The sequence below is a fragment of the Thunnus thynnus genome, chromosome 1 (genome assembly GCF_963924715.1).
Source record: "Thunnus thynnus chromosome 1, fThuThy2.1, whole genome shotgun sequence".
Taxonomy (NCBI): Eukaryota; Metazoa; Chordata; class Actinopteri; order Scombriformes; family Scombridae; genus Thunnus; species Thunnus thynnus.
In genome coordinates, this window is record NC_089517.1 from 35,679,909 (window position 1) to 35,705,373 (window position 25,465).

General features: G+C 41.2%; 1 protein-coding gene across 11 annotated transcripts in view; it reads right to left on the reverse strand.

Moving 5' to 3' along the window:
- The window catches only part of znf536 (zinc finger protein 536), a 364,930-nt gene that overhangs the window by 36,612 nt on the left and 302,853 nt on the right, over positions 1 to 25,465 (reverse strand). Inside the window, exon 8 of one of the 11 annotated variants that reach the window (XM_067596580.1) lies at positions 2,347 to 2,499. The exons of the other annotated variants lie outside the window; for them this stretch is intronic. Coding sequence (XP_067452681.1) covers positions 2,351 to 2,499 — 149 coding nt within the window. The 3' untranslated portion in view covers positions 2,347 to 2,350. The remainder of the gene's footprint in view (positions 1 to 2,346; positions 2,500 to 25,465) is intronic. 11 annotated transcript variants of the gene reach the window in all.

Consider the following 25,465-nt stretch of genomic DNA (forward strand, 5'->3'; position numbering starts at 1 on the left):
GAAAAAGAAAAGTAAATGAGAGGAAATCAAAGAAAGATTTCTTTCCACATGAGGTAGTGCAGCACCAGAAATGGCCAAGACAGAAACTTCCCACTTTCAATAACGTGTCTGATCAATTATTTATTGCCAAACAGTGTGTGTGTGGTGGGACGGTGCTGAGCAGAATAGGCGGAACATTATTCTTCACATTGTGGACCAGACGTTGGTCACCATCATTAGTTTGTGTGCTCTGCTAATTGGGTGCTCATGAATTACACAGATGTAACCAAAGCTCGGCTTCCTGGATCTTCGCTCTGACCTTGAGTGGGTGCAGACGCGACAGTTGACATCAAAACTTTGTGATCATACCGTACAGCGCAGTGACGTGTTTAACCCTTTAATGGTCGTCTCTAGTGTTTGATAGGAGAGCGTTTTGAGTTGTGACATCGTCTTTAAAAATCTGAAGTATTATAATTGAAGTATTATAGGCCCAAAAAATTCCCAGATGCTCGTGTGCTTTTCTTCCAGGAAGTTAGCAGGAGGAAAATGTTTGGATATTTCGTAGGTAATCAAGTTTTTTTTGTTTTTTTTCATGTGGTTTAGTTTCAGAGACTTTACTGAACAGAATGATGTAAATGAAAACTCAATATTCCCATGAAATACAAAGTTTTATGATTGTAAACTACTGTCAGGATTAATCTAATGTTATTTCATTGTATGTTTGATGAAGTTATTATAGAACAATCATTTGATGACATTTGTTAGATGTATTTAAAAGCAAAATTTGCGTAACATAACTTTTGTGGACACTGAAAAACTTTTGATCATTGGTGGCAACTTCTGCCAAAAGAATGTGTCCAGATTGAATTATGGAGAATACTTTGTTTCTTACTTTTTTCTTGTGTTTTAAATAAAAGTCGGCGATAGTTTGTAAAAAAAACCACAAGAAGAGGATTTACTGACAAAATAAACTGCTGTACTGTTCACACACTGGACAGGTGAGCACATCTGATCTAGTTTCTACAAACTGCACTGCATATTCTATGACTTTTTGTTTTTATATGACTTATACGACAACTAGCTAATTATTATTTTTTATTTCAGTGAGTCATCTTTAATTTCAGACTTTAGTTTTACAGATTTTTTCTCGCCATAAAAAGAGATGTTAAACAAAATATATTGTCATGAAAAATGTATGCAGACTGTTAAAAATGAAAGTTTTTACTGTAAATGGACATCTCAACTATCTGGTAGAAGCTCAAGATTTAAAGAAAAACAGTTGTTAAAAGGAACTAAAAAATACAAAAAAATATATTTTCATGCTTTTGTGTGTTTTTGTGTGTGTGTGTTGGATGGGACCATTAAGGCTTTAATAAAAGAAAGGGTGAAATCATGAGTATTTGAAGCCACCTGTGATAAATGACGGTGTGTGCTTAAAAGAAGAGCGATATGACATTTGATGTTGTATGAACATCACAATAACAAACTATTTTAAAAGACAAATGCGTAGCTATCCACCTCCAACTTTAATGTGTAAAGAATGAGTAATAAACTTACTCTCTCTGTGCTTCCCTGACTCTCTGCTCCCTTTCCCTCCCTGAACCATTGTTTTGCTGCTGAAATCCATAACATTTCTTTTGTTCCCCTCCTTTCTGTAAGCCTGCTCTCTTATTTTCCCAAGGCCGAGAAACTTCAGACATGAGAACCCCTGATATAAAACCAGGGAAATTTACCTGGGATTAGCAGCCATTGACAAATAACCTTGGTGATAGATGCACAGTAGATTTGGTTCAAAGCTCTCCCGGCAGCCTCAAAAGAGATTAGTTCACTTCTTATCAGGTCAGCCGCGTCGCCTGGGAAATGTGTTTAAAGTCACATTGATTTATTGAAAGATTCCCCAATAAGAAGATATCTCTCGACTTAAGGAGTGTGTGTGTGTGTGTTTGTGTGTGTGTGTGTTCCTATGTGTGTCATGTGAACATGCGCCTCAAATAAATTACACTGCCTGTTCAAGCTTTAAGAAAAAAAAAAAAGAGCTCACACAAAGACATTTTCAACAAACGAACGATGCGCTTCAAACTAAAAAAGCACTTCTAGATAACTAGTGTTGAATACTGCCACTGGAGAGAGATGTCCCCATTCTCTCTCTGCCTCTCTCGCCCACTCTCTCAGTCTCTCTCTCCATTTACCCCATGCTGGTAGTGCTGCTGAAAACAGTGATTGTACAGTGGTGAGACACAGAGCAACGCTGACAAGGAGGTATAATAAGGCCTCTTTGTTCCCCAGAGGGAGAGAGGTAGAGAGACATGCAGATAGAGAGGGGGAGAAGAGGGAGAGAGAGGGAGCGGCTTTCATTTACACCATTACCTTCTTAAGCGTCATTATCAGGCCAAGGAGAGGAGGACTGTGGGAAAGCGGGCGGGGCGGCCGGTGAGGGAAATAACAGATCTGACATGTCGCTCACCAGGTCCATCTGAGGGATGACATTCTCAATTCTTCTCTCTTTCTCTCTCTCCCTCTCTTTCACACACACACACACACACACACACACACACATACACACACACACATTCTTTTAAGTAAACCTCTGCTTCACTCATTCATCTTGTGTTGCCTCTTACCCATCTTATCTTTTTTTCCATGTCTGACTTTAATATTTCTTCATGTCTGACCCTTGAAAAGAGACAAAAGTGATTTTGTCTCTTTTCATACAGTACAAAAGTAAATGTAGACTTTCACATTACATCCATATGTTGAAGGTCTCATTTTGAAACTGCTGCCTTCTCTCTTTAGGAAAGACTTTCCATAAGAAGATGAGCATTTGATGAGATGAGCATTAGTGAAGTCGGCCACTGCTGGTGGACCATAAAGAGGTCAGTATACTTCAACAGGAGTGCATGTCATATGGTAAAACAGTGTCTGGAACCCCCTCCACACATCAGATTTCAGTGGTGGACAATTTCTGTAACTTTCAGACAATTACACCTGCTTCACACAGCACTTGACCAGGTGCGTTCAGGTGTGAAAGTACGAAGGATTTGAACTTCTCTTTTCATTCTTTACTATTTCTACAACTTTTCCTGTTTACAGCTGATTGCAACACTATAAAAGTCTTCCAGGAGAGACACCGTTATCCCCGTTTTTAAATGTTTATTATTATTGCTTGGTCTTCTCTGATGGCATTCAGAACAGCTAAAAAGACTTTTGACGTGATCAAACTAGTTCTTTGCACACAGTAGGAGTTCTTTCATCCCAAATGTGATGTAAATGCTCTGCCCAGTTCCTCCACATTAAACTGGGAATACATTTCTTTACTGAGCACACACATGAGCTTCACATGAGCATTGTCATGCTGAGGCAGGAAACAGACTACCACAAAAGTTGGCAGCCAAGTATTGTCTGACTTATAATTTCATGCTGCAGCATTAAGACGTCCCTTCATTGGAACTAGGACATTAAACACAAAGCACAGACAGGGGTGTCTACATATTTTTGGTTATATAGCATAACTTCCCATTCTGTCTTCTTCCTCTCTCTCTCTGTTTGTCTCCAGTGGATCTTTCCCTTCCAACTTGTGTCATCTCAGTGTACATTTTCTCTCTTTCCGCTTCTCTCTGAAAAACCTCCCACCCTACATCTACATCTCTGCCTTCATCCACATACCTCCATCCCTCCTTTCTCTGTCTCTCTCTGTCAGTTTCCATGCTTCCTCCATGCCTTCGTCTATCTCTCCCGCTGTTTGCTTTTAACTCTTGAGGTCATCCGGGACCCCTGGGCAGCTATCCCAGAATGCCGAGCCGGCTCACGTCCTGCAGAGTTGCCTTCTGGACAGAGCAGACAACCGAGCCAGGACTCGATCGGTGCTCGGACTCAACCATGCATTCAGCCACCGCTACACCCAGAAAAAAGAGGGCTCTTCAAAGGTTCTTCGGTTAAGGCTGTGGTTCTGTACCGAACGGTGATAACTACAGCAAACCTCTGATTGTTAAAGGTATTACATGTAGAACTGTAACATCAATAAGACATTACCACCTTCATTTGTAGATATTAGTGTAATTACCACAAACAAATAAGCAAGAAGACTGGCAGCTTCTACTGGCATCTACAATGCATTTACATTGTGTGCCATACTGCTTTATGGCACAAAAAGAGATTTCTTTAGAATACAAAACAGCAGATAAAGGGGGCTGCTCCTCCAGATCAAAATGAGATACAGTTGTAAATGTTGTACTTTTTACTCTATTACATTTATTTGAAAGTTATTATTACTTGTTACTTTTCAATAAAACCACTTTATAAACCCATCAGTAGAAGTAAGTAAGTAAATAAGTAAGTAAGACATATCTCCACCATGAACAGCAACAACATGAACATTGAATGCTGACAAGCAGTGTCTACTGTAATCAATGTAAAAGTAATAAACTTACTACCAGCACATTATGTTTAAAGTATCAAAAGTAAAGGAAGGTATGCATTATACAGAATGGCTCCTAAGTGTTATATTATTATTTAAATTACATTATTGAATCATTATTATTGATCTATTGACATGTAAACAATGCTGTTGATAAAGGTGGACAAGCAATAATATTGAGTATGTTGATCTATTAACAAATCCTCATATTTTAGAGGATAATAATATGTTTTACAGTTGAAATCTAAACCTGCAACATAACGTAGCTGTCAGAAAAATGTAGTGGTGTAGGTCAGATACAGAACAAGTAGTTCAAAACTGCACTAACAGTACTTAAGTAAATGTACTACTAGTATTTGTAATTAAATAATACAATATAATAATGTAACGCATTTTTCATATTCAGTAATTTTGCTAGTAATACGTCTGGAATTTTACTTCAATATATTTAATACTTAAAGGAATATTATACCTCTAACACATTGGAAAAGCCTTTAAAATGTTTAATTCTGAAAGGCACTTACATGAAAATAGCCCTGGCATGAGATAGAGGCTTTTAGTCATCAAGACTGAGGTTCATTTTTTAAACTATTTATTACTAATTTTCTCACAATGGATGAGAATGTGTCAATGGTAAAAAAAAAATAAACATAAATAACAAAAAATAAAATAACAAGGGTGATATGAGGGTTAGACAGACTTCCTAAAGGAAAGGTGAAAAGGGTAATCCAACTAAAAAATCATCACAAGGCCTGATAGTTTAAGAGATTGTGATTATTATAACCTGTAATGTTTCTGCAGTTATTCCTAACACAATAAAAAAATTAAAAATGAATTTTATCAATACATAAAAGCAAATACAACTTATGCCTTTTCTTGGCTGTGAGACAAACAAATGTTTAAAGTTTAATATAACATCCTCATGTCCAAGAATCACCTCCTCCTTTCTAAACACCTGCTCTCACAAGAGCAGGACTCAACGTACAGGTACAAACTTCACTTACAAGTATGTGAAACACTGAAATTACAAGGTTGAGCACAATGGCAGTAACGCGTAAATCTGAAAAGCACAACACTGTTGACTTCCAGGGAAGTTAACACAAGGGCCCGTGTCTCTATGTCGCCGCTCAAGTGGAAAGCTATAATTAGCGATGGAGTCGTTGCCTCAGTAGTTCAACTACGCACAAAAACATGCAACAACAACACGGTGCCTCCATGTGGTAATAATAAGATGACAGGGAATCAGCAGTCAGACATCGATGTTTGAATGCCCCCCCCCTTAACCCCCCCACAGACACACACACACCACCTCTTTCACTGCAATGTGGCTGCAACAATGATCTCTTGTCCAAGTAAAAGGCCACGAGTGCCTCTAAGTTCATGTGTGTGTGTGTGTGTGTGTGTGTGTGTGAGAGAGTGCGTGTGCATGTATTCATCTATAAGTGTCCACCCTGTGCAGATAAACAGGTGAGCCGCTGATCAATACATAACAGAAAGAGTCAAAAACAATATCGCAGCATCAGGGCCTGTGTCTATAAAATGCCTGTTTGTCTGGTAGGAGGGGAGAGGAGAAGCCAGAGAGAGAGAGAGAGAGATAGAGAGAGAGAGAGAGAGAGAGAGGCTGGGCTTGTTTGACCAAAGATGGATGGAGAAATCAATCTGTGCGTCTCTTGCCTTCAAACAAATGAAACAGGTATGGAGACAAATAGGTGTTTCTTAACACTCCAACATGAACACATGCATATCTTACATGCACCTGCAAGGACTGCATGTCACTTTGACACCTTAGCTTTAGACATGGATTAGGATTTAGAAAATGGATTTTACAAAACTAAGTAGAAAAAAAAAAAAAAGTCATGGTGTTTACTGTTCCCATGATGATGAAGCTGGCGTGACTTTAAGGAAGTATAAACCACGTTTCAAGTGATTGTTTTGACCCAAACCATGATCTTTCCCTAAACCTAACAAATCTTTAACCGCAGCGTTGTCACACCATAAAACATCATTATATTTAACAGTGATTTGTAACAGTTATGGTTCGTTCTTGTGTGCAGTACTACTGCTGCCAGATAGCGTAAACGTACCTATAGGTTGTTTTTTTGCGGACTAAATTTTAGACCTATACTGTCGTTTAATTATGAGGATGTGTTGGTTTAAGGTCATTTAGAAACAGTGTCACTATTTCAAAGTTTGTCCACCAAAGTGTGTTTAAAATGCTCCCATTAGCACATATCTTAGTCACAATTCTTATCCAAAATGTTTGTTAAAATAAAGCAAATACCAGCTGAATTTTTTAACTTTAATGTTAGACACATCTCTGATAGAATTTTATAGATGTGAAAATTAAGTTGTGAGACACTACATCTGTAAAATGATGTAATTGTCTAAAATCTCCCTACACTGCTTTACTAGCTGGTTTTCACAGTATATTCTTTTCAAAGTAATGTAATAAGTTGAATATCTTTCATGACCACCTTCCTACTTTCCTCTAGAGCCACATGTTTGTGTTTCAGCCCCTTGTTGACATGTTTTTCTCCGGCTGTGTATGAAACCTATCAGTCGGTGTGGCTGCCGGTTATCGCAGAGGGACAGCAATGAAGTCTGTGAGAGGACGACGAGCAAGATGGATAGAGACGGAGAGAGATGGTTGCATAGGTCTTAGAACAAAGTGTCTGTGTGCGCGCATCAAGGAGTGCCGGCCAGCGTCAGTCGAGAGCCGCATCAAACGCACCCAGCTTTTGGACACAGCGTTATCGACAGAATGTCAAGAACAACAGCAACTGACAAGGAGCGTGTGTGCGTGTGTGTGTGTGTGTGTGTGTGTGTATCTGCACAGCTGGGTATGTGTGCAGCATGATTACACCGATGCATGTCGGTATGTGTGTGTGTGTGTGTGTGTTTCTCGTCAAAAACAAAGGGATCCAAATACACACTCGCGCATAAGCATAAATATCACTGGCTGTCAGTCAACTCCAAACAATGCAGCTGTAATCTATGATAACATAAATACAAGCAGCTGCGGGAAGCCTGAGTAACTGCCACAGGAAAGAGCACGGAGTGAACCTGGTTTTATTCTGACCATTAAAAGCAGCTTCGCCGAATCTGCGCTCCGTAACTGAAATTTGAGTAAAGTTCAAGGGTTGAGAAAAGAGGTTGCCGGTTGAATTCCGGCTTGCATCGCGTCTCATTTGGTTTGAGCTGATTAGCGCCGGTGGCCTGGGAGAGTGCCGGACATGTAAACACTGTGAGGACTCCAAATCCCAGAGGTCTGTGCTCTGCTCTGAGTCTAACAGGGTTCTGCCTCTCATCAATAATCCCAGTTGTCAGACCTCCCTGTCGACATGGAGCAGATCTACATGTATACCCCCCTTCACCCTTCCTCTCCCACACACACACACACACACACATACACACACACACTCAGGCTTTGATCTCTCCCCAGTGGATATATTCTATTTCCTATTTCCGTCATCACCTGGTTCTGATTTAGAGGTCAGGAGAGGGAGTGCTGGATCAAGCCAGGCTAAATAGCTGTCAGTCACATCATCAGCACTGCTAACTATCCGCCTTTCTGCTGCTGAAGTTTCTTTTAAACACTTCCTTTTTTTTCTTCTTCTCCTTCTGCTCCTTTTTGAATGTGTCCTTTCTGATTAAAAAAAAAAAAAATGTGGCGATTGTTCAACAAATGTTAAGCCCTACTCATAATCCACAGGCTACACACTTGTGGCCACAAATGCTCTCTTTCTCAATAAATGGCTTTAAGGAAACAATCATTCGGTGTATAACAAACCATGCTGCGAGGGAACATTTCTCAGTGCTTTTCCAAGGAGTGAGAAAAATAAAAGCTTTAATATACAGTATTACTGAAGCAGCCACAGTGTCTGCTTCTGACCTCTAGATGGTGCTGATCTTTTAGATGTGTGACTCTCAGATGTGTGTGTGTGTGTGTGGATCCGCACATAAGCACTGGTGTGACAGACAGAGCAGGGGACTCGTGTGTGCAAACAACCTGTGTGTGTTGTCGTATTGCATTTTGTGCTCGGAGCCATGTGTGCATAAGAATGTGGACATGCGTGTGTAAGAGTCATCCAGTGTCTGCGTTGTGTATGTGGGAGTATTTTTTTTTTCTTTTTACTTTTTTTTTTTTTCACAAGACAATAAAAACATTAATTTGCCCTGAAATCATTTCTGACGTAAATGTAGAGCGGTGCCCATTGGAACCCAGTAATGAAGCATGCGGCATCTCGCCGGCTCCTAATTTGACTAGTTAAATGACTCCATTACGTGTCTAACAGACAGAGGCAAATCATTTCTGGTCAGTTGAGGCTCACTTACCCGCATCCTGGTGTTGGGGAAATGTCTATGTCTCTGACTGACTGACTGACTGGCTGGCTGGATCTGGCTCATTCTCTCTGCTGCTGCCTTTTTTTAGTCTTTTGATTGGTCTTTTCTAAAACGTTTAGAATGCATGTGAGGAGGCCAGAAAATATGCTGCGGTATAAAACTGTATTTTCTTTATTTTTTTTTGCATCTTTGTATGCATTATTTGTTAGATTTATTATCAGTATGGAGATAGTCAAATGAAAGATTTGAATTTATCAAAGCAGAGGGAGAAAAAGAAGAGAAGAAAAAACAATATAATATATTGGTGTTTTCACATTTGCTGTGCATCAAATTCTATTTTTTGATACCAATTTGTGTAATCATATCTTTGTCAGCGGCATTATTTGGCTTCTGACAGAGAGACAGATATGGTGAGAGAGAGAGAGGGAGAGAGGATTAAAATATATTGAATTATTAAAAGGACTACCTGCTGTCCATCACTGTCACTTAACACATGTAGAATGTGAAGTGCCATCCCAGCAGCCACTGGGTGGATTCAAAGAGGAAAATAATTCATTTGTTTATTGCTGCTGAAGGCAATGACAGTGACACACACATTCCCATGTACATGCACACACACGCAGTGCACATCACCTGCCATCTTTACTCATTTCCCCCGAGACTGTAATACTCAGAGTTGGACTTGTCTGTACTTGTCAAAATGAACACGCATTTCTTTCCTTTTCTTTCTTTCTTTTTTCTTTTTTTTTTTTCTCCGCATCCCCACAGTTGAGCAGGGTTACTAAAACTTCCGCCTCCTCAGCCCTTAAACATCATCCCGACCCTCACAGCAACGATTACACACCTGACATGACAACCGGTCCGAGGGAAATTATCAAAGCTTCCCAAAAACAGGCCTTTACAAATTCCTGAATTTCACAACTGTTTTCATCGTGGCGGTTTTTTGAATTTCGATGCATAATTAATGTGCTGCACATTCACAATAAAAAAAGCATAACAGTTGTTGCGATATTCATATGGACATGCATTTTTTATATTGAACTTAAGGGGGAAATTTTAATGCCAAAATTTGCTTCTAGTAAAACATGATAAATTCATAGATGTGCAAACGAAGCGCATGATGAGCATTAACAATGGAAACAATGTCGACCAAACAGAATGAACAGACACATTCACTTGATCCTTTTAAAGGGACTCTTCACTTTACAATAAGAGACAGACAGGTATACTGACACGCACACACACACACACACACACTCATACACTGTCAGATTAGCAGTGTCCACTCTGGTACAATCTTCTATCACACTATGTACTGTACTAAGACATAAGACGTACACTGATTAGCTCTGGAAACATTCAACCTTATGAACCCTGGACTTGCAGCTTGGCACGTGCATACATGTCTGGTGGTGCGTGCATGTGTGTGTGCGTGTGTGTTCCACGAAGCCTGACACGATGTCCTGCTGATTCTTCTGTTGGAAGCGATGGGGTGATGAGTGACATGCCTGCATCACTGATAGCAGTCTGTCTGAATAGATTCACGCCAAAGGGGCTGGTGTGTGTGCTCGTGTGTGTGTGTGTGTGTGTGTGTGTGTGTGTGTTTAGGAAGTTGTATTATATTATGTGTGTGTGGGTCAATTAAACAAAAAAATGCTTTGAAGTTACTCATCTACACTCACATAGACTCTCCTTCCAATCACATCTTCGTCTTCCCCCATTTGATTTTCTCTCTCGTTCTCTCTGCCTCCTCCCCCCCAGGCACACTGTGTGTCAATAATGCTACCAGCTGCTCCACTGCTGCTGCTGTGTGTGTGTGTGTGTGTGTGTGTGAGAGAGAGAGAGAGAGAGAAAGAGAGACAGAGAGGCAGAAAGAGAGAGAGGCCTAAGTCTGGTGGACATAAAGGGCTTAATGTGATAGGTAATTATGTAGTCTGATCTCACATACAGGATTTAAGAGCTAACTATACCAGCCGTCTCCTGGAGACACACACGGTGATGTCTATAAATAACTGTGTCATATGACAGTAACGTAGACAGATAGATGGCTACATAGATTGATAGATACATGGATAGATACAGGCCTATTAGTTTATTCTGAGCACTAATACGTTATGATGCCTGTAAAGCACGGCTTGCTGACAAAAAAGTCTGTAGTCAGTAAAGTATAAATAATGTGTATAATAATGTTGATACCCCAACTTGACATAGAACTGTAACTATGTAACGTTTATTTTCATAACCGATTCCTTTGCTGATTTGTTTTTATTTTTATTAATAGCTTAGTCTACAAAATCTCAGAAAATTGTGAGAGTAAAATTTCCAGTTTATAACGGTTGCATTCAGTTGCTCTTTTTTTTTTAGACAACTCAAAACGATATAACATTTAATTTACAGTGATAAAAGAAGAGAAAAAAAAGCAACAAATTTCAACATTTAAGAACTTGGAACTTGTGCATGTTTGAGGTTTGTGACTGATAAATGATTCATTATTTATCAGATTTATATATCACAAAATTTTCAAAAATGGTTTGAACACTTAATTCCTGAAAAGTTTAAGTTTGCGGGTTTTAAAATGTGAAAAAATAAATCGTTGTTAATGAATTCTATAGAAAAAAAAACATTAAACTTTGCCATGTGGGAGTTTTAATTTTTGATGTTCAATATGTTACATCAGCATTCAGCAAAAGTGCCTTAATAACATGATGTAGGTTTTCTCTGCAGGATCTTTCTGCTGCTTTTATATCATTTTCTATTATAAAGAGAAGCATGCATGTGTTAACAAAAGCTAATGAAGAGAAGCATTTACCACTGAAGGAAACTAAAGATAATGAAGGAAAATAAATTTTACTTATGAGTGAAAATGAAGCCAACCCACATTTTTTTCCCCTTAGCTATTCATAAAATCTCTGTCCAACATGTCACTTGTCTCAGAAGCGGGTCCGCCTCACATATAAATATGAAAGTATACAAATATGAAATATGAAAGTAATCACTGCAGGGGGCTTTAAGAGTGGAGGAAAAGAGGCTGACTTTATGAAGTCAAGTCGGGGTTTATTTCTTTTAGTTTTATCTCTTCACTCCCTCATGACACCCATCCTCACTTCCCTTGCCCCCACCCCCCCCCGGCGCCCTCCTCCAGTCCTCCCACTTCCTCTTCCTCCCTCCTCCTCCCCTTTGCAACGGCGGGGCGCTCCTGTCGTTTGTGTGACTGTTGATCCTTGCAAAGAGGACAGATCAAATATTTCTCCTCCAGTGTACGAGGCTTTCCACTGGGGCCTCGCAGATATGATGATTGGGGTTGACGGACGGACGGGGGCCCCGGGTTTTGAAGTCTGTAACAGACAGCGGTGGCTTTGATAGCCCCCGCTCCTCTTGCACTGGATCACCAAAGACATAAGGCGAAAAGAGAGGAGAAGGAGGGAGGGGGGCGGGGGGGGAGAGTTAAGGAGAGGAGGGTGCGAAAGAGAGCGAGAGTGAGCGGGGAACAAAAGCATCTGTAGAGTGGTCAGGGCTGGCGGCGGCAGCAGCAGCAGCCGTCAGAGGCTTTTTGAAGTTTACACACTGCCCTCCCCTCCACTTCTTTTCCTCTTTTCTCCCCTTCCACTCCTTCCTTCCCTGAAAGCCTTCTGCTTCCCTTGTCCTTGAATGCCTCGCTCTTGCTTTTCCTCTATCTTTTACCCTTTGGTCATTCCCCAGGGCTGCACGCTAGATGGTGCGACTCAAGCAAACGGCAGCTTGGTTTGTCTCTCCCGCTTCCATCCCCTGGAGATTCCCAAAACCCATGTCATCACAGTCATTAACTATCATCAACTTGGTTTAAAGCGTTTCCCGTTGAGTACAGACGGCCAGGCGAGCTTCTGTCTAACATTTGTTACTCTGATGAAAACCCACAAAGCAGCGCGAGTAATCAATCAACACGAATACATACAAGCCAGAAGATCATTTTTAACCTCTATGACCCCACTGACACACCAATGGGTAAGTTTTCAATTTTAAACTCAAGTCAAGTCCATTTTATTTGTATAACCCAGTATCACAAATAAGACATTTGCCTCAGGTCTCAGCAGAGATGTTAAAGTTTCCAGATGACAAACATGTTAGGCTTCATTTTGGGGGAAATTTGTATAAAGCGATGGTGGAATGGTAAAGCCATAAAAAAGATGGAGTTTTGGGTTTGAATATTTCACTCAGTGTAAACATCATATGGCTTCAAAGAAGAGCTGGAATAAGCTGACACAGAATATCTGTCAAACAAGGTGGAAAAGGCAGATTTTACCAACTTTAAAACAACTGTAACTAGCAGCAGCCACTCTGTCCACCAGCAGGGTTTAATGCGAAATGCTCAACTTAGACTGTGTTCCAAAGAAAAACAACCGCATCAGTTACGTTCAGCTGACAGCGACCCCTAGTGGCCGCTTGAACGATGACTTTCAACTGTCAAAATAAAGGTGGAAGTGGCATGATGTCATAGAACCTCATAAATAGGAATTTGGCGGATGGATTTTTTTTTTCTTTTTTTATCACAATCGTTGACCAAATGGTTCTTTTAACTGTGACTATGACGGTTACCATTACCTTATTTGTCTTTTGACCCAAACCACAATCTTTCCACAACATTTCCCAGCAGTTATTTAAACCCTAACCACGATCCTTCCCTAACCCACACCAGGTACTTTTTGTGTCTTAATTTAACCAACTTAACTACAGTGGTGGCAGATCAGGAAAAAGTAGAAGGCAGTGACAAACAATGTCGTCTTGGCGATTGAAGCTATTATGGGACCTTTTTACAGACAATGACAAATTACCTCTTTTGCATGGGAAAGAGTAATAAAGCTGACAAACTGACACAGTTATGTCAGTTATGCAACAATATCTATGGTTTTTAAGGGTTTTTTTTAACACTAGCTAACATTAGCCACCATACTCTACTGGTCACACCAGACCAAGTAAGACTGCAGCTGCAAAACTCCTGAGTGAATTGTGTTGAGTAAGGATGCTTTTTATTTGTAATGTATTGTGTTATTTCTACTTCCAAAAGTTAGCTTCAATTCTGGCTTTAGAGCTACTTCAGGGGAACTACAATGTGAGCAGCAGACACGGTGTACGAGGACATTTGTGACTCCGTTTACAAGCTTTTTTAAATTAAAGTGAGTGAAGTTTTTTTCCTCATTTGTTCTCTGCTTTCTGTACATTACAATGTGTACAGTGATACCGGCTGACACCCGACAGATGGCTTTTGTCGAGCCCGGAGAGCAAGAGTTAACCCAATCCTCTGCTCACCCTCCCTCCATCCCTCTCTTTTTAAATGTCTCCCATATAAACAGATTTTGTTGCTGCTTAAAGTGGGCTCAAAATTAAAGCGTATCGTTTTACACACATATTGCATGCATATTACGGAGCCCCAGCTGGTGGCAGGCTGCTCTTAAGAGCCATATGATTAAGTTAGAGGTTGGGGTATCCGATAAGATTCAAGCTCTCTGCCTCTCTCTCTCTATCTCGCTGCCTATTTTACTGCAAACTTATTAAATGGAGGAAACGACATTATTTTTTTCTGAGTGTATGTGTAATTATTGTCACACACCTGTGACTCCCTGCCATCCACGACAGGGAAGAAGAGAAGGGAAGGAGGGATGATGAGGAGGGAGGGGGTGGAATGAGGAGAAATGTCGTTGGGAGCAGCGGGAGTCCTCGTTTCAGAAAAAAGGGAGGAGGATAAAGAGGAGAGGGAAAACAAGAGAGCTTGTTAATCAGGCGCTTTCTGTCACTGGCTGAACACTGATATCCTAATGATTCACGCCGAGATAGTGACATCACAAGGGAGAGTGACGGAGAGACGTAGAGAGGGAGAAGTGGCTGCAAATGAAGGAAGAGGAGATGACAGCCCCTAAAAAATGGACAACTAGTTTTGCACAGACAAGACGACAAGCAAGCATGAAATATCAAAAAAAAAACAAGGCAGAAACTGGGAAATGTCCCTCTGAATCTGTTGCTGAGCTCCTCACAAACAGGCGCTTGTTTAATTTGAACAGAATGTTTCTCAAGGAACGCTGTTGTGAAAGTTTTCCAGCCAAGTTTCAATCTGTAATTTTTTTTCTCTCCGTCTCTCTCTCTCTCCTTCTCTCTCTCTTTCTCTCTCTCTAATTTGCTGTTTCTCTCAGACCACCCCGTTGAAGGCAACAACATGTGATATGATCCTCAGAAGACAAAGGAAATTACCTATTAAGCGGGAGAGATGATCTTCCTTTAGCCGCGCTCCAAAAAAGTGACTCATGATGTTGTAATTGTTTACCTTTGACTCGGCCCATAAGTCTCTCCTCCCATCTCCCTCTCTCTATGTTCGGATGTAACATAATATTTTGCGGTGCTGCTTTCAGAAGCCCTGCTCTCACTCTCCTCTTTTTTTTTTTTTTTTTTTTCTTGTATCTTTTCTAACAGGACAGATGTCATCGCCCCAAACAGTCTGAGTCATTGTACGCCTCCACACCCCTGAGTAACCCAAGGACATCAGGGAAGGGAGGACTGTAATTTTACATTTAAGACATTTAGCTGATGCTCTTAGTCATGGCAACTTGACCGGGGTTCAGTGTCTTGCTCAAGGACACATGGTAGTAATGTAATGAAATGAATCAAGAGGAAGGTTGTGTGTGTGTGTGTGTGTGACCTCCGGTTATTATTCATCATAAGGAAAATACAGTTGTGAAAGAAAAAATAATCATTTCAGATAAAAAAAAAAAGCCCTTAAAACATGCTAACACATGTCACTTTGATGCATTATTGATTTCGCCCAAGAAGATTTATCTCATTCTAAACAGGTGCTAAACTCCAATCCTGCACAGAAGACAGTGCTGTCACAAAGTTATGAACCTGTGACCTCTGCAGTGATATATCTATCTTATCTGTCTGCATCCTTTAGTATTTCACTCGAGCTGCTTGATAGCACAGCGTTCACCGCAGATATTCAGGAACTTGCTTTTTGATGTTTTCCAGTTAGCTGGGGGAGTTCGACAGGACTCAAAAGCTTGTTTGTCTGTGCCAGTGCAGTTTCCCCCCACATCGAGCAGATCTGAAAGGGGAAAAAGGCTGGAAATAGCATCGCTGAGCGAGCGGGCTTCTTGTGCTTTTTTTGGGTGTAATGTTTTAATAGAAAGCAGATGGTTACAGATGCAGGGGCCGAGCGCCGGTGGTGACACATCTTTAATATTTTAGAGTGGTCTTTGCTGTAAATGTTGCAGCAGCTGTTTCCCAATGCTGTAAATTCACAGCGTTTTTTAATTCTTTTTTTTTTTTTTCTTTTGTGTGTTTGTGTGTGTGTATGTGTACGTGTGACTGACAGCTATTGGATTTAGTGTAAATTACAGAAATGAATATGGAAAAGTGATGTGGATGGAAGTGTGTGTGCGTGTGTGTGTTCGAGTGTGTATGCACCCCGACTGTTTGCTGCTGAATCAATTCCTCCTCATTCTGATACCCGCTGATTATTCTCTTATTTTAGTTTGTTAGAGGCAGCTCACACACCGTTGCCCTGTGAGTACAGGAACTGATATTCAAATGTAAAGTGATACTAAAATAATGAGGGAATGAAAGAGCAAGAGAAAGGTTGATGGTGGAAGAAACAAGATAAATATATATTTGTATTGTGTTTGCTTTGCGGCCGTTGGTTTAGTTTTAATGTCAGCGGCGAGGAGAGAGGGGTTTCTGCCGATGCTTTTGAGTCGAGCTGATTGTCATCAATTCGCGCCTTGGCATTTAAACCACCTTCTTCAAATATGAGTATTTGAAATGCAAATACAGCTGCGTATGCCCAGACAAATTAAAAGACACACACAGGAGTGGGAAAAAAAAAACACTTTTGAAGTCGTAACTTTTTACTGGTTTTTATCATCGGAGTAGTTTGCACTGTCAAACGCTCCCTTCTTTTTCTCTTTCCGGGAAGAGCGGCTACGCGGGTAGATAATGCGGCTCACAGCAAAAAAATACAAAAAAACGGCATAATGCTAACTGATTATATATTTATTTGTGGTTTTGTTCACCAGGCAGGAGAGACAGAGAGAGACGGAGAGGTGCTGTTTTTATCTTGCCCTCGGCTCCACTGTTTGCGCCTCGCAGGGTGTATTCGATTAAGTGTTTTCTTTTTTTTTTTTTTTTTTTTTTTCCCAAGACACAGTGAGAAAATATGATTCACATTTTTCCCCCTCTCTCCATCTCTCTGACGCTACAGTTATTTAAACATCAATAGCCATACGTCTTCTTTAGCACACACTCTTTCTCATATTGATATTTGTATATGATCATTACTTTTGGCCCTGCATGCTTTGTTATACTGCGTCAGCTTCAATAGGTTTAAGATCCAATACTGCAACCTCTGCATTCAAACCCCCCCAAAAAACCAATAGACTAGTTTGACTCACTTTATTGTGTGAGCGAATCTACTGTAAGAACACACCATATATTGTATATTCAACACTTAAATGTCTGAAGACAGAGAAAAGGGTGAAATTGTGTGGAATTAGGGTATCTTCCTGCATTTTCCTTGCAAACTTTAATACTTAAAGGAAATGAGCAGACAGCTCCCTCCCAAAAAAAGCACTGCATTGTGCTCAAATTAACAGCCTGGAAGAAAGACGTGTTCTTCTAAAAGTTCAGGTAAGCTGACGGCACTCTTTCACAAAGAGGGGGAAAAAAGCAAAGAGGAAAAAAGAATGTAAAAAAAAAAAAAAAAAGTTGTGCCTGCTGCTTCACTTCTGATAAAGTTGCTGAATATTTGTTTTCTAAATGAACAAGGCAAGCTTTTTTTTTTTTTTTTTGCGTTTTGTCAGATGAGGAGGAGGAAGAGGAGGTGGAAGAAGGAGGAAGGGGTATGGGGGGGAGGGGGGCACTCAGTGACGGACGGATGGTGTTGATCACGGGATGGATTCATTAGCGACGGAGGAGAAGGACCCCCCTGCGCTCATCTTCATCTTCCTTCTCTTTCTCTATCTGCTCTACAGTCTGCTAATCAACATCAAACCCTGCAGCCTATTGACTGCTTCCAGTGGTCATCAGAGATGTGTATGTACATCTGTGTGTGTGTGTGTGTGTGTGTGTGTGTGTGTACAGTTTTACAAAAGTTCCTTTTAGCACAATTTTTTGTTTTTTAATTATAATTTTGCACTTTTTTCTTTGAAAAAATCCCACCAGAAATCCTTTACATTGTTTACAGTACGTAAGAGGATCAAGCTAAGTTCATCACAGGACCAATGTGTGAGGAGCATGAGGAGTGTGTGTGTGTGTGTGTGTGTGTGTGTGAGTGTGTGTGAGGAAGAGGAGGAGGGGGATACGATGAGGAGTGGTGGGGGATGACTACCTGCGGAGAGCCAGCATCCAAATGAGAACATAATAACAACATCAGAGAGCATGGAGAGGGATTGTCTGTGAGATGACAACAGTATTAGAGAGAAGTCAGATAATTAAGAAATGCACTTAGTGTTTTGTCAAAAGTGGCCGTCACTGCTGAGATGGAGTTTAGCTCTGTGTGTGTGTGTGTATGTGAACGCATGTTTTTACCCCCGTGCTCCATACTGCAGATAATGAGGCTGGAGGGAAAAAAAAAAAAGAATAAGATGAAGGGAAAATGGAGGAGGGAGGGGGGGGGGGCAAACAATAAACAGTGAGAAAATCAATCAAATTATTTAAATGAAAAGTTGTGTTCTGTCCACACAAGGACGCCAAGTTCTTTTGGGCATTTCTGATGTGGCTGTCCAGTCAGAGAAAATGAGACGCATCTTGGATGGGAAGCAAATAAGAGGGGTGGCAGAGGATGGGAGGGAAGAAGGGAAGCAGGGAGGGAGGGGTGGATAGAGGGGAGTTGGGGGGGCCACAGAAATAAACCCAACTCCCATCTGATGAGCAGCTTGTCCATAATACTGAATCCCCATCTCTTGCCAAGTCTGCTTCCTGATACAGAAACACGATAAGAGCAGATTTTTTGAAAAGATTCCCTTCTTGTTCATTTGTTCACCCCCCCACCCAACCCCCCACCTCCTCTTTTTGCTTTGTGAAAAAGGCCTGGAAGCACTTCCAGTCAGTGCCATGGATAATCAGGTGGCTGTTTTAGTCGCTCTGCCCCCCCACCCCCCAAGAAAAAGGTGATAGTAAAATTAAAGAACTGGAAAAGAATAAAGAGATGTATGCATTCATCTCTTTTGCGCCCAACAACTACAGGACAGATGATGCAGCCATCTTGAGATCATTTGTCATCTGTCAGGCAGTGTTGACCTTGCAATGAATGCCGACCGTTGCATTGATATCATCTTTTATGGCGACAAAAAAAAAAAGAAGATAGAGGGAGGTCAGTGGCTTGATACAATAGTTTTAAAGGGGTGTTTTTAACTGGGTTTAACTCCAGAAGCTGCTATGTGAGGACTGCCTCACTCTCAAATGCTTTGAGAACCAGAAAACAACAATAAGCATGCATTAAAAGCAGGTGGCATAAACTTGACGCCAAGTGGGGCTAATTGCCTGTAGCCCCGCTACTATTTGATTGGCTAGTTTTCCTTAGTAAATTGTCATCATTTGCTTATAGTTAGCAGTTAGCAGAAGTTGTATTTCTCCTGGAAAGGGCCCACCAGCCGCGGGACATTGTTATAAACCAAACTGCAGGCAAAAATAATCGTGGGTTTAATGTGGAGTGGTTCTCCAGGAAAAAATGGCTAACTGCTAGCTTGTCCAAGAAGGCGTTTTTTTGCTTGTCGAGAGCAGGTTTTCAGCATCTCAAGCATCTTTCTGAGAGGATTACCAAACATGAAAGCAGCGAGAGTCTTCTAGACGGTGCGGTAGAGTCGGGCTTGCTCGGCCGAGCTAACGTAGCTAACGTTTCTCTAACTGACCGTACATACAAACAGCAGCTACAGGATTTTAACACCAGAGTCTTTGAAAAGTTTGAAGAACCGCCGTACCTCCTTTCTCTTCAAGTGAGCTTTGAATTAGAGAGTGAAAGAATGATCTTGCTGTTAAAACGTGGTATATATGTAATGTGATTCCATCAGGTCACTTTTCTAATGGTCGTGGCTGGATTTTATGGTGACTCAAAGGCTTGGTGCTGCTGAACTCTTTAATCCTGTGAACAGTGAGATACTTATTTGCCTTTCCTCATATGGGTGTCTACCCCTGTCCCCCCTCTTCCTCCAGTCATCCTCTGCTCTCCTTCCTGCATTGACTTTAAACTCCTCCTAGTACTTTTCTTCAGCCTGCAAACAACTTTTGTATTGACAGTCACATTGCCATATTTTATCTAGTCCTGTAGTGTCCTGTAGCTGTCCTTTAGAAGAGTCAAAATATTATTATTTCAAGGGGGATATAAAGCATTACGTCAAATTGTAAAAATCATACAATTTTCCGGTCATGCCTCTGTCCAAAGTACTTGTTGCCCCACCATTTTTTTCCACCTAAAAAACACCACAGAGGGATATAGAGGCAGACAGAAAGAGAGAGGGCTGTTGTTTTCGGTAATAAAGACAACATTTATGCCTTCCATTCGCGCTGCCAGTTAAAAGAGGCACAAACATGGAAATCCATTATGGAACGCTTCTTAAAAGTGTGACCAATCCTTGTTTTGTCAATTAGAGTCTGGAGACTGAGAATATGATGTTTGTCTGTTTAGCCCCCGACGCATACAGATCAGCCTGGATTTGATGATGGAAAGAGAGATGTTTTTTTCACAGAGATAGAGTGAGGGAGAAAGAGAAAACACAGAGAGAGATGGAGGGATGGAGGGGCAGCGCAGCCAAGCTCTGCTTATCTCTTTTCTTCTCCTCTGCTTTCCTGCTTTTTTTTTTTTTTTTTTCTCCTCCCCTCCCATATACAAAAGCATTAATGTGCGCAGCTATGTGCTTTGCCATTGTTCTGTGTTTAAAAGCTTAAAAAGGGACGTTGTTTGTGTAACTGGCAGAGTTAGCGGCGCGCGGCCGTGTCCAAAAGCCTGTACTTAAAGTTGCTCGGCGAAAAATAGGCCGCATAAAAGGGAGTGATAGAAAAGCAGTTAATAAGAGCGGTTACCCCAGAATGAGCGGGGATGAGGTTTCACATTAAAAAAGATTTATCTTAAAGTATGGTGCTAATCCCTCCAGTTTTAATCCCTCCTCCCCCCCTTGTACCCTCCCCTCGCAGCACCCTTTTCTTTCCAGCCGAGGCCTAATAAAAAACTATAAACCATAAAGTTCTTACAATTTCTGGAAACTGGCAAATGCACGGAGCCCTGATTTTACAAGGATTCCTGGCCAGTGAATCACGGAGCTCGGAGGACTCATCCCTCTCACAACAGATTATTAAACGAAAGAGGAAGTCGCGGGGTACAGCGGAGGGCAACAAGGACAAAGGAAAAAAAGAGAGGAGAGGAGGAGAGGAGTGCATGTTTGCTATGACCTATTTGATGATTATCGTGACGGCGGCGGTGGCGGCGGCGGTGATAGGTGGCGGAGGGATGTTGTCATGCTCTCTGTCACACTCGACTGTGTCATACAGGCTGGATGGATGCCTCTGTCCACTGCAAGCTGCTTGAATGAGGAAGCATATGGGTGTATGAGAACCTCAGCCCACTTCATGAATATTTGATTCATATTTCCTGTGTGTGTATGTGTGTGTGTGTGAGAGAGAGAGAGAGAGAGAGAGAAAGGAGGAGAGAAAGGGAGGAAGGATATTTTTTCCCCCTCTCTCTTTCACTTGTCATTGCAAAAACTCACAAGGCTTACTTTGTGGCATTCTAATCATAATTGCCAATCCTGAATACAAATCTCTCAGCGCTAAACACATCGAGTGAAATTGAAATGACAAAATGAAGCTCATATAACGTTGTAATCAAAGATACATTCAGGGGGAAAAAAAGATGAAAAAAAAAGAAGAAGAAAAAAGTTGAGAGTGTTCTTCCACAACCAGTAAGAGATGAGGATCAGGGGCCAGTTATTAGCTCGGCTGAGGAACAAAGAGCCCCAGTGTTGGAGGGCAGCTTAACGCTGAGCCAGTTACTGTACCTTTCAAAACTAATATGTAACCATATCTGTTTTAAAAGGACGATTCATATTACTGTGAATGCATGAGAAAAGTTGTTCCCATCCCTGTGACCCAGGAAACTCGAGTCTCGCTCGTAATGACCCCCACACACACACACACACACACTCACTCAATTGCAGGCCTGGCCTTTTGTAGAAAGCATCCCATTTAAAAAGATGGAGACATTAAATTTTTGTAATGATGTAAAACATCTTCAGCTTTTTTGACAGCACAATGGTGCTTATTGTGCTTTATTGTGACTGTGGCGACTCCAAAGGTCAGCGTGGATGTGGCCGGGCAGACAAGGGCGGCACTGAATGAAAATTAGGTTATATGTGATCAACTAAGTTATTAATCAGATTAAAATGGATTCCCTCTGCCTGCTGTTTAACTAGGCAGGAGGGGGGAAAAAAAAGGGAGCGAGAGAAAGAAAGAAATAAAGACACAGAGAGGAGGGAAAGAGAGGCAGAACAATAGGCCAGTGTTTACTCACGCTAGAGCAAAGAAAGTCATTGTTTCAGGAGCTGAAGTCATTGTCGCAGATGAGTCTCGATAAGGACCAGCTCTGTGAAATATCCCACTGCTTGTAACCAGTCTGTCTAAAAGCATGTGCCCTTGCCATAGATGCCCCCTAGCTTCATCCAGGTAACCTCTCTAATCCTGATTAAATCACTGTAATTAGAACAAGCAGTGTTCCTCCACCCCCATATTTCCCTAATAAAACAATGCAGTAGTTTAAATCCGGTTGCTGGGATTTGCAACGCAACAATGCAGTTTATATCCATCTCTGCTGAGGAATTAAGTGTATTTTCTAACTGCTAATGTTATAATGTTGCTGGCTTATTTGTCTCGATGCTTGCTATTCTTATTCTTATTCCCCCTGCGGTTTGTATTCTCTCTCTCTCTCGCTCCCTCTCCCTCTCTTTTTTCTCCGAGCGCAACTTTGTTGATTTGACTCTTATTTATTTGTTTCTCAGTGCTTTTTGATGTTTAAATCAAACATGTTTTTAGCGAGTGGTCGGTATCATCCTTCACTACGGAAAATAATGCAAAGTTATTTGTCCTTAATTGCCACTGAGCTTTTCAAACACGCCAGCTCGCTGCCTATGTGTCTATACCTGTGTATATTTTTTGTTTTTATTAGTATCACGGCATGCCTCCATTGATGTGGAATAACAGAGGAAATAAAAGTTGACATAGTTTCTTCATTTTTTTACCCCCCCTCCCCACCAGCCCCCTGTTTCCCTCTCCCTCTGCCTTGCTCTCTGTTGTTTTTTATATATCTGTGTTTTTCCTTGAAGTTGCGGCGGCATTGTCTCATTACAGTATGTGTCGACTAGCTGTGTAAGTGTAGTTATTATGCTTGTGTGTCTGTGCCTGGCGGTACAACTCTCTCTCTCTCTCTCTCTCTCTCTGTATCTCTGCTGTCTCTCTCTGTCTCTCCCTCGGAGGATGAGGAGCTTTATGAGTACAACTCCTCTGAGGCGTCCTCCTCACATCTCCAGGGCGCCTGGGGAAGGGAACGTTGCATTCTTAAGAGGAGCAACTCAAACTGAACAAAGTCTACAGGAGTCAGGGAAGAAAAGAAACAAACAGCAGACTAACGAGATGGGAAGCAGAGATCATGTCAAATATATCGGGTTGGAAGGCCAATTTATAACCCATTGTTTCATGTTTTGCAATATCGAATACAATGCACACTAACGTGGCTATGAGTGTGCACGGGGGGGAAAAGGGTATACAGACTTTCATATATACATAAAAGCACTTGATTTGCACGTGAACACACACACATATATACTGTATGAATGTGATCTCCAGCTCCCTGTAACCTCCCAGCTCCCACGCTGTCTTCCCTCCTGTTTTCCCATCCTGTTTCTAAAATAATGAATAGAATAATTGTCATGTAACTTTGCTATCATCCAGCATTCGTCTCCATTTCTTTTTCAGGGGCAACTCGATACTGCCCTTCATTCACTGTACAGCACTTCCAGGAAATGTGATGTGGCCAATATCATCGGGGGTATTAGTGAAGACGGCTGAGAGAGAGGAACATGGGAAGAATATGAAGCCTTTTCAAAAAAGGGCCTTTCAGCAGGCGCAGCAGTTGATATCGAGGGAATTAGCGAGGGGAAAATATTTTTAGAGTTATCACATCTGCCGAGGAGAAAAGAGAGACAGAGAGAGTAAAGAGAGAGCAACAGGTACCATCCTTAGGGCTTGACAGCAGCTATTACACTTAATTGCTCTTTGAAAACTACACTATTTGCACTTTTGGGTGACAAGGTGATAATTCACCTCTGCAAGTTAAACTGGTAATATTGTTGCGCATGTGAAATAGCACCTCGCTTTCGCCAGCCGTCAAAGCTGTCATCTCGGCGCGGCGGAGGCACACAATGAGAGCCGGGGGAAGTGTATCACCAACAGTCGTATTCTTCTTCTCAGTAAAAGACAGACAGACAGACAGGCCTCCAGACAGCTTAATCACTGGAGGAGCCCATGCCCTCCAGCAACAAGGAGGGAAAGAAAGAGACAGAGAGGAAGAGATAAAGAAAAGAGAGGATCCCGGAGTGTGGGAAAGTGAAATGCAGAGATCTAAGAGGAGAGAGAAAGGAGGAAGGAGCGCTGGTGGACTCGCTTTGGTCTGAACAGAGAAACATCAGTGGCAGCGTTTTCCAGTCAGATGTTGGTCAAACTCTGGTCAAAGTTTGAATCGGGTTAAGCTGTTTACAAGACCCTTTGCAAGCCTGCAATTGAATTTGCCATGAAATAACCATTTAAGTGAATAGTGTGGTCCAGTGACAGGGAGGGAGAAGCATGAGCCTTGACACTGACATTCCCTGACTCAAACCATATTCCTGCTTATATGACTGTCAGGAGAATTTTGCGCAGCCAGAATTTCTTAAACCATCATTTTGATTTATGACAATTGGGTCCCATTTCTGTATTTTAGGCCATCGTTTCCATCAGTAACAATATGATTGTACTCACCAGGTTAACTGCTGAGATATGGGAATGCGGCATCATAGATAAGAGGAAGTCTGACTGTACAATAAACACAATCAGTGAGTATTAATGTAAGTACTATGTAACCTTTTAAAGATAAAATAAAATAATCTTACTCTTATGAATCAAAAGCTGAATTCATAAGGAATAAAACTCACTGTTGCTCGGTTCAATACACTCAGGAATTTTGCTGCTACAGCCTTACTTGGTCTGGTATGACCAGTAGCTTATGGTGGCTAATGTTAGCTAATCTTAGCAAACTTTAGATAGATATTGCTGTATAACCAAGATTACTTAGTCAGTTTGCTGACTTCATGACGTTTCCCTGCTTGTGTTACTCTTACACTTTGTTTTAGCGTTTGTTAGTATTATGTCTCAGTTGCCTCTTGTGGCTAATTGGAGGAGAAAATGAGAGCAAACAGTACGATTACTATCCAAAATGTCTGTTGTAAACATGTTTCATCTTTGACCTTCCATACATGTTGCATGTGTACTTTTTTTTCCTGTGCAATGTGGAATTAGCAACATTGTGAGGGCATTCACTTTGAGTTTAACCTCAAAATAAGCTAAATAAGACTGACTTTTCTTATAACTTATATGTTAGTTTGACTGCTCATGTCTTTTGCCTTATTGGACTTCGTTGTAGTGATGCTGCTGTGTTCCCAGATCTCAGCAATGACTTTTTTTTTACAGGTC